Below are 18,410 nucleotides of genomic sequence, written 5' to 3'. Positions count from 1 at the left end.
ACATCGTCATGGTCACATACTTCTGCGGTTTAACGTGAAATTAACGCCGTGGCAACCGCTGATGAACGAACAAGACCCTTTCATTGATCCGAATTTAAGCACTGACAAGTCATATTAAGCAAAGGTTTTGTTTTGTGGAACACAGGCTTCATTGCCGACTCTGAGCTGCATTAAGTGGAGAGAGACATGTTTCTAATTGTCAACTTGTAAAGCCACACTATTCACAAGGTGGTGCATAAGGTTGGCTCTTAGTTGTCCAGGAACTATTCACCGTGGTTCCAAATATTGTTGATTTGCGAAAAACGTCCTCAACCCAACCAAACCAGTCCAGTCGCTGATATTAGAAAATCTCTACTACTTTAGATTTGTTGACTGTTTAACTTCATTTCGAGTCTTCTACAATAATGGGTACTGACTGATTTCAACTGCTCTTAACCTCTTGAAGGAATAGGCCACCGTTTTTACATACTGAGATATGTTCTTACCTAACCTTAGCCGAGTTAATATATCCCCGTCTGGTCTTTGTCTGTGCGCTCTGTCACGCAAACGGAGCACATACGCAGCCTCTCCCACATGTCATATAGCTCCAAAAATGCTCACGATAGAAGCTACCAAGCTCTTCCACGTGTTCCCTATTTAAATAAAGTTACGTGAAGTGTTTTCATGCGAAGTATATTTACACAGAAATGTAGCATGTCGATTTTATAAGCAGATAAAAAGGGGTACTATATTGTGAGGCGTAATGATATGAGGAGCAAAACGTCCGTGTAGTAACTCCTAAAGACTTCCCCGCTCACTTCCGTCAATAGAAGCTGCGTGACTTGTAGAGCTCGCAGAGAACAGTTGAAGAAGCGTCGATAACTTTTGAACAATGCCTTTTACGTGCATCGTGCCGGGCTGTGATAACAAGCAGAAAGTATATAGTGTAGTAATGTTTAGCAGATTTCCAACTCACCCCGGACGACGACACAGGACTCAGGACCTCGACCATGAGGTAGGAATGCGAGAGCACTTTCCCAAAATATATTTTCTGCTTGTTGTAAAAGGCTCTGTACAAGTCACGCAGCTTCTATTGACGGAGGTGAGCGGGGAAGTCTTTAGGAGTTACTGCGCGGACGTTTTGCTCCTCGTATCATTACGCCTCACAATATAGTACCCCTTTTTATCTGCTTATAAAATCGACATGTTACATTTCTGTGTAAATATACTTCGCATGAAAACACTTCACTTAACTTTATTTAAATAGGGAACTCGTGGAAGAGCTTGGTAGCTTCTATCGTGAGCTTTTTTGGAGCTATATGACATGTGGGAGAGGCTGCATATGTGCTCCGTTTGCGTGACAGAGCGCACGGACAAAGACCAGACGGGGATATATTAACTCGACTAAGGTTAGGTAAGAACATATCTTGGTATGTAAAAACGGTGGCCTATTCCTTTAAGCCCCACGTGAACCGAGCACAGTTTAGAAATTGTTTTGGTTCAAATGTGATCTTAATCTTGGTGTGGTGGTACTTTAAATATGTTATGAGGTGGTACTTGGTGTGAATAATTGCGGATTTGACTATGAGGGAGTGCGGGAGGAAACGGTGACAGAAGAGCAGGTGGCGATCTGTACCCCCCACCCCTCCCTTGCCCCCATTCGTTTAGTGCAGCGGAGGAAAATCAATTTGTCCTTCACAAAGAAATAGTCTTTCAGCGTGGAAGAGCCAGGCATGGTCAGCGCGAATAGCCGCTTTTCACCGAATAAGAAGGGAAAGCAATAGCGTAGATTGAATTTCTGAAAGCTTGCCAATCTTGACTTGTTTCCTGAACTGGAACGGGAATGTGAGGTCAACTAGTGATTGTCAAATTGTTTTGGATCATTCGCTGCACGTGCTGAAAGATGGTTTAAACTCACAGCAAAACAAGGCACCAAGCACACGTCTCACAATGCAGTGGTTCAATGGTGTTTACAAAGGTTGTCAGAACACAGCGTCTGCTAAGTGTTTGTGTGGGTGCAAGGCTCTCAGGTCAACCAACTTTGCCCAAATTGAAAGTTTTTTCCAATAATCGACGTTTCTTTCAGATCATGAGGTTGCAGAAGCATGATCTTCATTCAACAACAGGTACACTGCTTCGGCACTTCTTATTTGCTACGAGAAAAGGAAGCATTGAGTGAAACGTGTGCTGTATCCCCATCATATTTTCTGCTCAGAATTACACATGCCTTTATTTCAAACTGGTGCATCATTAGGGAACATGGGATACTTCTTATTATACTTTTTATTGTTCAAACGTGTTGTTAATATTTGACCACCAGGTTAGGTTTGCAGATTAAGGCTGTTGTTGTGCCATTATAGCCACGGCACAGCACTGTCATCCTGTGCTCAGTCTCCCTGAAAGTTAGAGGTTCAAAAGTACATTCATTTTTTTTTTCTTTATTTTGTCATCACAAACCATTAATAGCTAATAGAGGACTATCTACGAAAAGCAGACATTTCCTCATTCTAATCTGGAAATGTGATAACTACAATCATTACATCTAGAACATAGAACCTTAATATATAGTTTTCGTAACACCGTAACAGTCAAGCGCACCATCGATAAATATCGAACACCAAAAAAAAAACGTCTTATGGTTGTGTGTTGATATGGGATGCAGCTGAGGCTTCTGCACGAGTGTGACCCTTAAAGTCTGCCACTGTTGGAGACGGGAGTGGCGTTGGGCAGTGGACCCGAGGCGCTGCTCTGCTTGAGGAACACCCCGGGAGTGACTTCAGTGTCCTGACCCCCCATGCAACAAGACACACGTCTTCACTCTGCAGCACTGATGTGTGACTGAAATGAAATCATGAGACCTTCCAGACACTTTGTATTAGTACTGTGAATGTTGTGCATGGATGTCTTAGTTAATGTGGGCACCAAGTTTAGAAAAGTAGCTGACTTTTTTTTTTTTTTTGACTTTTTTTTCCACACAAGATAAAATCTCTTGAGGACTGCTGTTTGCATTATTTTTTCTTTTTTTGCCAAACGACAAAGACTTTTCTTCCACCTCGCCTTGGTGCTGAAGTGTCGCCTCTGTGTGCTCTGGGCTGGTTGACATTTCCAAGCCTCAAAGAGGGATTGTGGGTAAAACTGGTCGCCAAGGAGACAACCCCATTATTTTCTACCTGTGGTGAAAGTGGGGTAAAGGCTCACGAGGAAATGCAGATGGGCTTTCCGTTTTTGTCGTACTGGTACACCAGCATCTTGATGCAGTGGGAGTTGGCCGGGGAGATCCAGGGGCTGCTGGTGATTGAGAAGTTGTGACTGGCGTAAAAAGGCGGAGGCTGTTTCCGGCAGTGGAGCAGGGAGCGCAGCACGTTGGCCGCCATGCCCCGGAAACGCTTACTGATGAAGCAGTAGAGGAAAAAGTTGACCCCGGTGTTGAGCAGCGCCAGCATGTTCGCCAGATCAGTGAGCAGGTGTAGCAACTGGCTGGCGCCTTGTGTGGCAGGAGGCGGCGAGTAGAAGTGGTACAGGATCATGAGCGTGCGAGGCGCCCACAAAACGGCAAAGATGGAGGTGATGGACAGGAGGATGGCCGTGGTCTTTCCGGTGGAGTAACCACGCAGGCGGAAGCAGTTGCGTCGCCGGCGAAGCTTGCGGACGATGCCGGCGTTGAGCGTGAAGAAGACCGTGCAGGGCAGGAGGTAGACAGTAGTGCAATGGGCCCACACCAAAACGTGCTGCGCCACAGTCCTCCGGGTCGCGTCGCCCCCCACGACACCCCCCGCCCCGTACAGGCTGTGCCAAAGCTCCGGCCACCAGTAGTACGGCACGGCAGACAACAAGCACCCGATGTACACCGCGAATATGACCCTCCGTGTGCGGGCGGGGTAGGACACCGTGTGGTACCGCAGCGGGTGACAAACGGCGATGTAGCGGTCGATGGTGAGGGGGACGGTGATCCATATGGAGGTGTGGATGGAGGAGAACTCCAGCACTTGCACGGCGCTGTTCAGGGACGGGGGCAGAGGCTTCGCCAAGACGAAATCCTCGAAAATGAAGTCTACAAAAACGATGAGGAGCAGCACCAGGATGTCCGCCGCCGCAAGGGCCAGGAGATAGTTGTAGGAGGACTTCTGACGACGCAGCACCAGCTGGGACAGGATCACCACTGTCAGGATGTTGGCTGGGGAGGAGAAGGAGAAGAGGAGTTTAGAGATTGAAAATGATGGGGGGGGTGTTTATAATTTCACTTTCTTGGGACACAAGCTCCTGGGTTTGACATGTTGTTCCTATGTTTCCGAATGCTCTGTTTTCCCTTGCCACTAAAATCATGTAAAAAAAAGCGGCCAGGACTCCCTTTAACTCCCACCTGAACCGAGCACATTTTCTCCAGCTTTACCCCAATCCAAAAGCTTCTGGAAAAAAGGTGTGAAAATAGCAACAAAACTGAGACGAAAACAAGGATGAAAATGTGACAAAAGTGACAAAAAATGTACAAAAAAGGACAAAAATTTGACAAAAAAGTGAGAAAAATTTGACGAAAAAGTGACAAAAAAATGGACAAAAAAAATCGAAAAAGTGATGGAAAAAAATCTGATGATGTGAGGGAAAAGATCAGTTTAGTTTTGTAGGTCTTAGCTTTCAAATGAGGTGTTACACTGGCCTACAGGATTTGGGTAAAGCTTGAACTGGAGAAAATGCTCTCGGTTCAGGCCGGAGTTAAGAGGTTAAACCCTTCCAATCTGAGCCTCAGTGGGACTATCCTGGATAATACAGGTAAAAAAAATCAAACAAAAACATTTAATGATCCTAAATCCCCTATTGTACTATTAGCTTGTTCCATTTTGGTTCAATCCACGAGGCTGAGATCCAACCCTCCCCCATGACTCATCCACGAGCGCCCTAAATGCACCTGCTTTATGAGGGCGCGCATGGCTTCCCTTGTTCACGTGGACAATGTTATGTCTCTTTGGCATTGTGCGATTCGCTTTTCTTTGCCTCTAAATGTTCCTGTGCGCAAATTGCATTCAGATTATTCCAATGAGGACCTCTTTGTACCTGGGCTTTCAAGAGCAGGTGGCAAGTTCCATGATTGCGCCGCTCCATGATTTCGTTTAGTAATCACCAAAATTACAGGGAGTGCAGAACATAATCGCAGTAAAACAAAACCTAAATTTAACCAAACGACTTAAAGTTGGAATTGGTTTATGTGCCATTTTTGCAACTCATTTCTTGAATTATATGAGAATATGTGTGGTTATATCTGTCTCTAAGCGGTCTCAAAGGAGGAAACAGTTCTAATTTTACAACCCAAGCGCCAGGGCAACAGCAGCTCTCGTCTCGCAAGTTTCTTGATTCTTGGTCGTCGTACACGGCTACAAATATTACTCGCTGTGGCACACGCTGGGATTTTTCAACTCACTGTGGAGCATCTTTGTATAATGATCCATTTATAATTTTGAATTTTCTGCATGTAAAATTTAGACTTTGCCGTCCTAATCCAGAATGCTTTAGTTCAATGGTTCTTTATACCAAGAACTACTGCTCTAACCTCTTAGCCCCCGCCTCAAAGGAACAGGCCACCGTTTTTCCATACTGAGATATGTTCTTACCTGAGCTTAGACGAGTTGATGCGTAACTGTCTGGTCTTTGCGTGTGCGCTCAGTCACGCAAAAAACACCGAACATGTTGTTACCATCTAGCCTCTCCTCCTCTACTCTATGGGGCCGAACGGGGGTGAAGTTAGAAGTGACCAACCATGTTGTTCCTATTTATATACAGATACGTGAGCGTTTACACAATCCAAGTGTAGTAAAAAAAATGGATAAAAAAAGGGTACAGCGTAATAATACTTCACCCATGCAGTACAGTCGAAATGCTCCTATGGTGTTATTACGCCATACAATATAGAACTCTTTTTATCCGCTTTATAGAAAATCGACATGTTTAATTTTGTGTGACTATATTTAGATCGTGTAACTACTCACCGTATTTAAATAGGAAAACGTGGAGGAGCTTGGTCGCTTCTAACTTCCCCCCATTTGGGTCCATAGAGGAGAGGAGGAGAGGCTAAATGCTAACAACATCTTTGGTCTTTTTGCGTGACTGAGGGCATGTGTAAAGACCACACAGGTACGCATCAACTCGTCTGAGCTCAGGTATCTCTCAGTATGGAAAAACAGGGTTAAAACAGGATTAAAAAGAGGTTAAATATTTGTCTGTCAGTGAGTAAACTATAGTCCTAAAATTGGACTAAATCAGGACGAGCCCAACAGAACATCGAAGCTGCCACAGTCTCGAACCCGCATACCACGGTTTGAGAAACACTGCCTCAGAGTTATTACTTTTCTTCTTTCTTTCCTCCTTCCTTCCTGATGCTAAACTGTCCGTTTAGCTCAGTAAAGCTAGTCACTGGTGCTCAAGTTCCTCAAAGAATCTGATTTCAGGAGGCCACATCTCTGAGACCCGATGCACTCAGCTGATTTGTGTGTGCTCTGAGTGCGGTCTCCCTCCGCGGTAATAGATCTGAGATTGTATTAAATATGGCAGCTTGAAGTCTGGTCCATCACACTTCACAGCCTCGGCCTCTATCAGCGGATTACAAATTACAAAAACTGGCTCCAGATAATGAGTAGAGATGTCCTTGGTAGACGGACGCGCACGCAAGAGAAGACACTCTGTCGAACACGCATCACTTAGAATGCAGATCATTAGGAATGCAGCGATTAATTAGCAAACATTCATTCAATCATCATGAGATAGAGGCTAAGAGGGCGCAATGTGCATTTGAGCCGGTGTCGAAACAAGCTGCTTGTCGAGGGGAAGTGCACGGTGCTGCTGCGCATGTGCAGAACAATCAGTCATTTCACAATCAGCTGTCGAGTTAAGCTTCTGCGCCAAAAAAGATAAATTCACACATTTACCAGTTGAATTAATCTGTCTGTTCTACAATTAATTAGTAAATGAGGAAGCTGCTAGAACAATTTACCGGTCAAGATAGCTGTCTGTTGAAAATATAGGCTTTAAAAAGTTAAAAAGAGCAATGTAATATTGTGCAAAAAAGGTTTACAAGCAGTTATTTGCTCTTTTCTAGACATTGCACACTGATACTATTTGCTTGGCTCAGTAAAGCAGCTCAGCGTGAAGGAACACCGGTCCTTAACCAGATAATCATTGGTTCAAAGTGATAAAATATGAGACATGGCACTTTGAAAGAAACTTTTGAATGATGAAAAGACTTAAGTCACACTTTTTTCCATAGTTTGGCTGGGGGTGCGACTTATACTCAAGTGTGACTTATATATCAAAATATATAATTTCACATGTTGCTTTAACACAGACATGCTAGAGGGCGCTCTAGGCTTCTGCACCAGTATCTGCTACTCCTGCACCACTGGAGATTCAAAAAACGGTAATTTAGCAGCAGAAAGAAAGTGTGGAGTAAGCGAGAAACTTAAAAGGGAATGGCGAAAAGCGGAGGTTACTCTTACGACAATGAAGAAAACAAAAAAAGCTGATCGCGGGCTAAAAGCTCGATGGCCACAGCTGGAGGAACGAGTTCACAAATGCGTTGAGATGGAGAGACATGTCAACGGTGCAGTTACGCCTCTATGCCCAGGTAGGTGCCAAGGCTGGTGCGACTTATACTCCAGAGCGACTTATGTATGTTTTTTTCTTCTTCATTATGCATTTTTTGGCTGGAGCGACTTCTAAAGCCCATGTTGTTTATTCAGTCAGATTCAGAATTCTTTGGGGAGCGCACTGTTAAATTGAACAGATGAGGTTTTTAAAAGTGAGCGAAAATATCACCACCTGCACCTTGTGAGGTAAATCTGTAGAGAACAAACCTTTCTCTGTGTGTCCTGAGGGCCTGATTACGAAGGGTTTTGCACATGTTGAAAATAGACTGTGTGCTAAAGTGTTAAAGTGTCACAAAAAGCTGGTGCAGTTCAGATTTTTGACTCTCATAAACGCTAAAAGTCCACAGCACAAAGTCATTTACATATCATGTTCGCGCCACTAATAATATAAATAGTTTTTAATGATAAATTACATAAGACTTTCTTGATCGCACAAAGGAGAAATTCACTGTGCAACACATTATACATTTTTCAGCTTATTTTGATTTGAAGTATTACTTGGCTTAGAAAACCAGTGTTTTTATGACACAAGTGTAAACCGTTATGTGACTAAGACTTGAAACTGTTTTTGTCACGTACACAGCCTATTTCAGTGCCGCCATGTTTCTCAATTGAGTGTCATCAATCATTTTTGTTCTTCAATTAGAAGCCACAGTCTGTGCAGAGTGAAGCGAAGGGTGAAGAAGTATATTTATCACAGACTGAGTACCTGTTTTAAGCTGTTATTTGGCAAAGACAGTCTGACATGAAACACACTGGACATTTTGTTTTGTTTGCGACTTTCACCAAAACATATTCCACCCAATACATTGATACCACGGGCTGTGACTAAAGTAGTGATACAAAAATAATACATCAGTATACCCAGAAGTAATACTTTCACATGAAACTTTGTTTGACCTCTGTTCAGTTCAATCTGATTCTTTCTCATTCACGGCTACACAGAGTCAAAGTGGTGCGCTGCTGATTGTCACTGCTGCTGTATTGTTTAGTTCAGGCTTCCCAGGGAGAGAGAGGGGCCTTTCTGCCGCCAAACAAAAGCGATCTACAGTGGGCTTGACATTTCCATTTAGCAGCAGCCGGCCTGGGCAGTGCCACCCATTCGTTTCCCATCGACGTCTTCTCTCTGTGTGCTCCCAGGGGCCGACATATCGACAGAAGCATGCCAGAGGTCTTCGGCACACAGCATGTGTGTTTGCATCCCGAATTGATCAGAGCAGGATGGGCAAAAGAAATGACATTTGCATTCGACACATCAAGCGAGCAAGCGAGAGCAATTAGGTGTCTGTGGTTTGTTTAAAAGGAAAAGGAAAAAACATTATATATGTGATTAACACAAACCTGTTTGTAGGTGATAAAAGCTGTATTTAGCAGCGGGTAATACTGATGCCTTTTCTTGTGTCCTATCTTAAGAATTTTGTACGGAACACCTAAACAGAAGTAGGTGTAGGGCGTCGAGTCATTTCTCAAGTAGTTTTACACATCTTACTGAAGCGAGCGCATTTTCTCCAGTTTGGGTTTATCCAAATCTAAAAGCTTCTCGACCCACTTTTGAGTCACTTTTTCGTCATGTTTTTGTCACTTATTTGTTGCTTTTTCATCTCTTTTTTACCATTGCTCTTATGTTGTGTTTCCACCACCTTTTTATTGTTCGTCCTTTTTTTGTTGCGTTTTCATCCTCCTTTTCGTCGCTATGTAGATACTTTCTCTTAAGCCATTACATTAACAATGCTTTTTAATTGAATAAGTAAAAGAGAACAGCCTTCATAACAGCTTTCTATCGATGGATTTTCATTTATTTTAGATATATTCAATTATAAAGATTTATCGGCCAAGCTCACCTCCATCATGGACAACACCTCCCACCCACTGCACGGGACTGTAGAGGAGCTGCGCAGCTCTTTCAGTGGCAGACTGAGACACCCTCAGTGCAAGAAGGAGCGCTACCACAAGGCCTTCATCCCCACTGCTGTTAGACTACAAGGCTGTAAAGTAACATATTTAAATCACTCGCCTGCATCACTTTATCAACCACTTGCACTATGATGTAAACATGCACGGCTAATAATGACTATAACATTTTTTTAATAGTCTGTTTACTTAATTATTTACTGTTTATACTTTTGTCCCCACAAAGTCCTTGGTAGTCATTGTACATACACTTACTATTTAATTGTTTTTTTGTTTATTTTTCTCACATTTTCTGCCTATTTGCACACCGAGTGTTTCTAAGAGCTCAAAGTACAAGTGAATTTCTCCATTAAAGGGGCTAGCTGCAAGTTGGTCATTTTATGCTCACTACTGCCACCTCTGGTCTTATGTGTAACTGCACCTTCTATATTAAAGGAATAGGCCACCGTTTTTACATACTAAGATATGTTCTTACCTCACTTTAGACGTGTTAATATATCCCCGTCTGGTCTTTGTCCGCGCGCTCTGTCACGCAAACGGAGCACATACGCAGCCTCTCCCATATGTCACATAGCTCCGAAAAAGCTCACGATAGAAGCTACCAAGCTCTTCCACGAGTTCCCTATTTAAATAAAGTTACGTGAAGTGTTCTCATGCGAAGTATATTTACACAGAAATGTAACATGTCGATTTTATAAGCAAATAAAAAGGGGGACTATATTGTGAGGCGTAATGATACAGGAGCACAGCGTCCGCGCAGTAACTCCTAAAGATTTCCCCCGCTCACTTCCGTCAATAACCTTTAGGAGTTACTGCGCGGACGTTTTACTCCTCGTATCATTACGCCTCACAATATAGTTCCCCTTTTTATCTGCTTATAAAGTCGACATGCTACATTTCTGTGTAAATATACTTCGCATGAAAACACTTCACGTAACGTTATTTAAATAGGGAACACGTGGAAGAGCTTGGTAGCTTCTATCGTGAGCTTTTTCGGAGCTATGTGACATGTGGGAGAGGCTGCGTATGTGCTCCGTTTGCGTGACAGAGCGCGCGGACAAAGACCAGACGGGGATATATTAACACGTCTAAAGTGAGGTAAGAACATATCTCAGTATGTAAAAACGGTGGCCTATTCCTTTAAGCTTGTGCATGACAGCACTTCGGACCCGAATTAACACCTTTCTGAGTGACAGTGCAGGATTTTAGAGGCATTTGTGGTGAACAGGTCTGGGCTCATTCTACACATTAGGACATGGCTGGAACATGTAGGGGGAGGAAAATACATAATTTTAACATTTTTAAACTCTGTATAGTCCCTTTAAAGCAAAAAAAAAAAAAAGAAAGATAAAAAAATATATTAAATTATATTTTTAGAATTCCCAGCAGGCCAATTAAAAGTGGGCCACAGGCCTGTCTTAACCTTTTAGATTTGTGTAAAGCCAAACTGGAGAAAACGTGCTCGGTTCAGGCGGGGGGTAAGAGGTTAAACATTTCTTTTGCTGTAGTACCAACTTCTATTACATGAATTTGCGACCGCACAGTTATTGATGAGGTGAGAAACTTTTCCCATTATTGCTGTAACATCCATCTATATGTAAAACCAATCATCATAAGCACTGATAATGTGAGAAGATTATATATGCATAGGTTTTTCCTTATAAAGTCTGAAATATACAGCTTGCTCCCACGATGAATCCGTGAGTCAGAGCCGAGAGCCACAGGGAGACACGCTGGAGCTCAAGCGGGAAAGTAGATCTCACACTGAATAAGAGAAAGTGCCTGATTGCTGAGACTATAATGCAGTCGTGAGATTGCTTGTGCTTGAGTTGGACATTTACTCCCCTCACCTCTGCCCCTCTAATATAATGAGGGACAGGGGCCATTGGCGTTGTTTGGTGAGGCACAGTGTTCTCCCCCGAGGAGTAACGAGGCTGACTCATCTCAAACACATTCACAGCGACGGTGCTGGTCAGAGAAAAAAACTCCGACTGTGGGGCTTTTCACACATTTTCACCAACTTCTCACCTCTGTGAAAGCGACCTATTAAAACCAGTCAAAGCTTTAGCACGATCAGTTTACACTTCAGGCTGTCAAGCTACTGTCTCAATACAAGCCAAAATCCACACTTCTCATACTAATAGTAAAGAGTAGTAAGTGAAAAAAGTAAAGTAAATAGTAAAAAGACGTGCAACAATTATATGGACTTTTTTGTACGCTCAATAGAGAATTCCTCCACTGTGACATAATTTGGCCTATAAATGCATTTTGTTTTTGTTTTGTGCACCAAAAAGACTGGAGTGTACAGCCTCTAGGCCGATTGGAAAAGCTATAAGGCCTACAAAACTGATCATAACTTTTGTTGTGTTTTCGTCTCTTTTTTGCCTCTTTTTTTTGGCCGTGTTTTTGACATTTTTGTTGGTTTCCTCATTGCTTCTTTCCCCTTGTTTTTGATGCTTTTTTTGTCATGTTTTAGCCGCTTTTTTATTGTGTGATTTTTGGTTCTTTTGTTTTGCTTTTCCAACACTTTTTCATCATGTTTTTCTCGCTCTTTTGTTGATTTTTCGCCACTTTTCAGCTTTTGTTTGAGAAGCTTTTAAATTTGGATAAAATCAAACAGGAGAAAGTGTGCTTGGTTCAGGTGGCAGGTTTAAGAGGTTAAGAAAACAAACAGAATAAATGCTCTTTCTTTGTACTGAAATCTATTCTCTGTTGGTGACACAGCAAAACAAAATGCAAAACCTCCGTCATTAAAGAGGCTAACTCGCCTTCTTGTCTGCCATTTATGATATGTGTATGCAAAAAGTCAACAACACTAGAGTAGTTTTTCCCCGTAAAAAGGTTTCCTAACATTTGATGATTGTAAGGAGCTAATAAGCTAATGGGGGAGAGGCTGGGAGGATGAAGGTCACTGAGAAAATGAGAATTCGGAGGAGTAGACAGGTGCGGCGAGAGGGAGAGAGAGACAGAGAGAGAGGGGCAGCAGTGTGGCAGAAGACAGAGCCACCAAATATCAAAGCGGGCTTCAAAGGTCACCAGCACTTTGTTGTTGATGAAGACCATTTCCCATTTGTCTTTTGAGAGTGTCAGCCCGAGCGGACATAAAGCAGTGCTGCACCTCACCCGAACCAGGAACACTCCCCGCCCCAAACAAGGTCAAGACAGGCATTGGTGAGAGAAGTACACGAAATCTAAACTGCAGCAATGTATACATCATCAGCACCCCGACTACTTTCAACTGGTTCAACCTCTCATGCCCGATAAGTATCATAGTGGAATAATAGAGACAAGTTCAGAATAAAGATGGATGGAACCAATAACAAGCTTTCCTACTCTGTACTAGTTCAGTCTAAACACAGTCTGCAGCTAAAAGGATCAAATTACAGTAGTTGCTGAAAAAGCCCCAACGCTAAAACAACCCAGTAGGCTGCAGATGGAGAACTGTTCTTTGATGGAAAACTACTGCACGATTGAGAGCATGATCCCTTACTACTACTCTCACCGATTTAAGCGCCAATATTCATCACACCTCGATCATCTTGGTTCTTTGATCAAATGTAAGAACTCATGATGTGTTAAGTATTTGTCTGAATGGTAGATAATTAAGACGCCACAGGAGACCCCCTTCTGCTCATTTGCCTCTCTGTCCTGCTCTGGTCAACCACCCCTGCCCCTTGTCCCCAGCCGGGACGCTACCTAGAAGTGATTTGTCTCAAAGAGTGACAAACTACTTGTAGCATGTCCCTCTCATCCATTTCAGTCTGCACCTTCCACTCATTTCCAGCCCGATAGCATCTATTACCATGCCTCCATCCCACACAGGTCCTACTCTCAAGGCTGCAGATTGACGGATCGATAGTCCAACTGAAAATCAATGGGGCGCATCTCTTCATTAAGTTGCAGCTGACATGTGGTCCGGACTGTGGCGTGAGGCTGTTAGTGCTATGACACAGCCAAGCGTTTTCCCCTTGCAGCTCAGGTAAGTGGAACTCGGAGGAAAAACTTTTAGTAATAGGTGTTTGTGGTGTGGGTGCACCTCTGACTGCTGAACAGCCACACAAACACTGAACCTGTTTCATTACACTACAAAACGCGATAGAAATCAATGATCCAGACGCGTGGTGGGCAGGTGACAGAATATAACAACAAGAGTGGCCTGGCCTTTGTGGCTGATAACGCTGTCAGTTTACCTCAATATATATATAAAGTAGTAACAATACTATACGTTAAAATCCATACAGTCTATAGTTTTAATTACTATGTATCGTTAACTGCCATTACAGTATATTAAATCCGGTAAGATGCTGGAGATCGGCTTCACACTCACCATACTCTGATCGTCATAAAAAAGATCCATATTTGTATGAAATCTGTACAAAACAAATTCTTCAAATTTGGATTCTCGACATTTGCAAAGTCTATGGTACAAGGTCTCAATTTGGCGCTTTACCACCTACATTTGGGGGTGGGTTAAAGCAGTACTAAGTGACTCATGCCCCTAGAGGCCATAAGCGCCACTGCAGGTGTTGTAGCATGTTGCTTTTTTTTACTCATTAATTGTCCGTGAAAGTAAATACTACAATGACAGAAAAGACAAAGGGTGAGAGGGATATCGTACATTCAATTACACAATGGAGATATTTTTTTTTCACTCAAACTTGGCTGTAAATACCGTTTAATTGGTGCTAGCCCGCAGCTAGCTTTTTCCATTAGCTTGTTAGCTTCTTCTTCACGATTCCATTAGCGTGTATAGGTGGCTCCGGCCCGGTGGCAGCAAAGTTGCAATTGCGGTTTTCTGGCCAGAGACACCAGGGGGAGATGAAAGACCCTCAATCATCCCACTAACACTTGTATTACCCCCAGAGGAACTACGGAAAGGATTTATTAAGGTAAACAACTTACTTAGTGCTGCTTTAAGAGTCTTGCTCAAAGGCACAAAAAAATGATCTGGGGATCATTGAGTCAACTAAATGAGCTACTGCAGTAAAGATGTAGATTCGGATTTGCGCTCACATCATCGAGTGTCTCTACAGCTTCACACGTGCAGCCCTCCCTCACTGTTTGCGATGCTGCCGACGCTTGTCTATGACTAACATGTGTGAAGGCAATCAAGAGGTGAGAGCAAAGTTAGGTTCTCATTAAAAAATGTTGGAGTTTGGCCTGGGTTTATCCTCCACTCTGGTGCCACTTGCTCTGTTATTAATCTGCCGTCTCACGACCTTGTCTTAGCTCAAGTCTCCTCTTCTCGCTCCACCGTAATAACCACCATCTCCTACTTCACCTGCATAATCCCAATTTGCGTCACCTTCTGTGATGTGCCCCTTGTCTATTGGTGACTCTCTCCTGTCTTCAGCAACAAAAGGTCAGACCTGAGAAGGAAAGCCTACGGTGCAAAGTCTTGATGCAAATGAAACTAATTCACCTTCTGATTTCTCCTGTGTCATTGACATTTACATCATCATTATTGTTGCTATCCCCAAAGATCCTGTCACCTTAATATAACATCATCCACCTCAGGGAAGAGATGGAGGGTATGATGATGTCTGTCGTCTGTTGCTCAGGGTCAATGTGTCACGAGGGGCATCTGGCACAAAAGTCAGTGATGAATTCTACCAAGCAGTGGTTCACACCAAGTACCTCATAATGTAGAATTGCCGCTTATTTATCTCCTGTTGCCATGCTGTTGCTATGTTGTGACACAAACTGCATACCCTCTATTCGATCGTAGGACGCTTGGCCACTGCAAACATTTGTTTTGAATTGTAGTTTTGTCATCACTGAATATGAGACCGTTGCAGCAGTGACTGCAGACAGAAAACGCCTTATAGAATAGATTTATTTTTTTATTTTTTATTCCAGACCTCATTCAGTGTCGTCTCACACTCAGCACAAGCAACACATAGCAACGCATTCAGCCTGCATTTGCATAAAGCAGAATTCTCTATGGTTTTGATCCTTTAAGAGTTCTAATATGATAATAAGGTGATAGGCAGCTTTTCACAAACATATTCAGATAAGTATATGGTCCAGTCTCCAGTGTGTTGAATCCATGTGGCTCTTCGGGTCACGCTGATATGGAGTGGCACATTGCAGGCTCATGAAACATTCATGATCAGAGCTTGAGTTGTGCCGTAATGATTGAACAAGTTGCTGCTACAAAAGTGTCACCTCGCGGCTCACAAGTCGACCATTAATCCACTAAAACAAGATTACATTCAGCACACTAGTGCTTCAACAGAATTTGATAAAAAAAGAAGGTGAAAAAAAACAGCCCAAGTCAGGGAACAGAAAGTTAAAAGGACAAGAGTGGGAATAGCTTGTGCTTGACTTGATTTGCTGTCCAGAGATAATAATTAGGTGAGAAATGATAACTTTATAAGTCTGCAGCGCTGGCACTGGAAGCGTTTTGCTCACACCGAAGGTTATTGTTAACAGCTTGCAGGTGTAGAAGGACAAATCGATGATAAAATGTGCAATTAAAATGCCTTTGAATAATAATTGACTGGCAATACGATCATCCCTCTGGTCTCTACAACTCTGAAATAAAGGGTAAAAAGAGATTTACAGGGTTTGGCCCGAGGTGCTGCTTGTAATTACAACTGTGGCCAGTTAGTAGAACGTAAGTTACATGAATGAACAGAAAATTAAGCGTTAAATCATTCTATGAGATTTTAAGATTGCAGATATATTATACAGCCACTAGGGATGTACTCTTTCGATTAATCCCAAGCCTAGAAAAATAGAAAAAGTCGAGTTGTGATGACCATCTTACTTCAAGTCCGATGGCCAATCAATATGCAAATCAATGCACCCTGTAGGAGGCACATTATTTTTTCTCCATTAGTCTGCAAACCGCCACACCTCTACATATGATAGATGACTTAATACTTACTCACGAGGGAATGAGTAAGTATTTCATATTAATAAGATGGTGTTTTCAAATTAACTAAATGAAGACTCCTGTGGGCTTTCTGTATCTCGCTCCCAATCTAAGAGTTAGGCATCACCGCCTTCTTTCAACTGACCTCCAGCTCCCCAGTATACGTCTCTGTCTTTCATCTTTCCTTCCTTTTCTCTCTCTCTCTTGCACACCCGCTCACAGTATTTTGGCTCACGCCGTTGTGGGACAGGTCACCGCTCATAGATCACACAGCGGGACGGGGGTGGCAAATGGGTCTCCTGACGACTGTGAGCCCCCCAATCAGTCCGCTGAGGCTGATTGGACTAAATGAGTGAACCTTCATTATTGAAGAGCCCATATTACACACACGAGGCCACAAAGGTCAAACTGTGAGTCACTGCCTAATACCTGTTACCGATACACGGTCGCAAAGAATAAGTGAGAAGTGGTGCCAGTCTCTATGAGAAATACGGACTGTTTTTTCTCTCCATCTGAAGACAGACAATCCTTTTTGTAAAGTGAAGGATGCTACATATCAATGTTCATCAAAAAGGTCAAACCGCTCGAATAAAGAATTAGTTAATACTGTATAAGGAGATGGATTCTTTTTTTAATACGTTTTGGGACAATAAGTATTGCATTATGTTAATTGCAAGAGTTTTGGTGATTTTAAAACGAATGCAAATAGACACAAGCACAAGGTCAGAAATACCCCAGTGAGTGAGGATCTGAGAGGCAGCTGCCAGTAACATATGTGCCACAACACACTCAACTTGTAACTCAAGATTTTACAAGTGAAATTAAACAGTACACATTCTGACAGTTAAGAATGAAAATGTCCATGTTTCTTACCGGGCAGGCCGAGACAGAGCAGGGCACTGTAGTAGATCACGGGCAGTGGTCCGAGGGGGCACCCCTGGATGACCTCTGGGGGATGCTGCCCTGGGCTCCAGTTGCCGTTCAGACTCAACACAGGAAAGATGTGACTGTGCTCCATGACTGCCTTCGAACTGTCTTTTTTCTTTAGGGGGGGGGCGGTCTCGATCCTCTTCCTTTAGCTGTGCTCAGTGTCAAGAAGCAAACTGCCCCGTAGCCGGTCGGAGGAGGCAGCGCGGGTGCTCTGTCCTTGAGTGCCAATCAGCATGAGTGTGTAAAAGCTGAAAGACTGTACAAGGGAAATAATGGCAGGGACAACAGACATGAGGAGGAGATGCGGGGGATGGCGGTGTGTTTGTAGGTGATGGAGGGAAGAGGGAAGAGGAGGTGAGTGAGGAGGGAAGTGAGGAGAGAGGATGGTGCCGGCGACGGTCCACAGCATCTCAGGGAGAGGCGGGGTACAGGAGGAGGGGTGAGCAAGAGAGGGTGAACAAGTGTGCGAGAGAGAGATGCTGGGAGCACGTGAGACCACAAGATGAGAAAACACCACTAGACGGTCTACATATGGGACGGACAAGGCATTGCTTTAGTGCAGTGGGTTAAATTGATTTGAATCCTGATTCACTCGTGCTGTGTCGGGAAGGGAATCTGACACAATCCTATGCCAAGTTAAAAATTCTTATCGGCTGTGACCTGGGTATTTTAACCTTACAGCTTCAGGAGAAAGATTATGTTGGTAGAATGTAAATCCCAAAACAAACCAGGTGGGGCAGCAGTTTGCACTCCTCACAGCAAAGAGGTCCCGAGTTCAATAGGTTGCGTTCAGTTTCTCGAATTTGATGATGGACTGGTTCCAACGCAACTCAATGGGACAGAAACTGTTTTTGAAAGAAAAATTGACAAATGTTGAACATCCTTCATTATTCATTATTTCAAGCATATGTTTTTCAATATAAAACATTTGGACCTTAGAAAACATTCACTGAGGAGGTGAGTTGTGAGTTTATGTTTTTTTGTGGACTGTCCCAGTAATGACAGTGATACTAGCATTAAACCAAGACACACACAAAAATCAGCATTTTGACAGTTACCATAGACACCTCTCTGTGTGG

At 43.2% G+C, this 18,410-nt stretch overlaps 1 protein-coding gene across 1 annotated transcript; it reads right to left on the bottom strand.

Moving 5' to 3' along the window:
- Nucleotides 1-2,328: 2,328 nt before the first annotated feature.
- Nucleotides 2,329-17,718, bottom strand: gpr139 (G protein-coupled receptor 139). Its single transcript, XM_079564897.1, has 2 exons — nt 17,275-17,718; nt 2,329-4,153 (listed from the first exon to the last, which is right to left on the bottom strand). The coding sequence occupies exons 1-2, from the start codon at nt 17,417-17,419 to the stop codon at nt 3,174-3,176; spliced, it is 1,125 nt and encodes a 374-aa protein (XP_079421023.1). The 5' UTR covers nt 17,420-17,718; the 3' UTR covers nt 2,329-3,173.
- Between the last annotated feature and the right edge of the window lie 692 nt (nt 17,719-18,410).

The sequence above is a fragment of the Gobius niger genome, assembly GCF_951799975.1.
Source record: "Gobius niger genome assembly, chromosome: 10".
In the NCBI taxonomy this organism is placed as follows: domain Eukaryota; kingdom Metazoa; phylum Chordata; class Actinopteri; order Gobiiformes; family Gobiidae; genus Gobius; species Gobius niger.
This window is presented reverse-complemented; position numbering and strand designations above follow the sequence as displayed.

Bases quoted from the DNA above. Each gene is read 5' to 3' on its own strand.
- gpr139 (XM_079564897.1), bottom strand. From the start codon at position 17,419: ATGGAGCACAGTCACATCTTTCCTGTGTTGAGTCTGAACGGCAACTGG. The intron at 4,154-17,274 runs GTAAGAAACATG...TCTCCTCCCCAG, and splicing joins GCTCTGTCTCGGCCTGCCCG to CCAACATCCTGACAGTGGTG.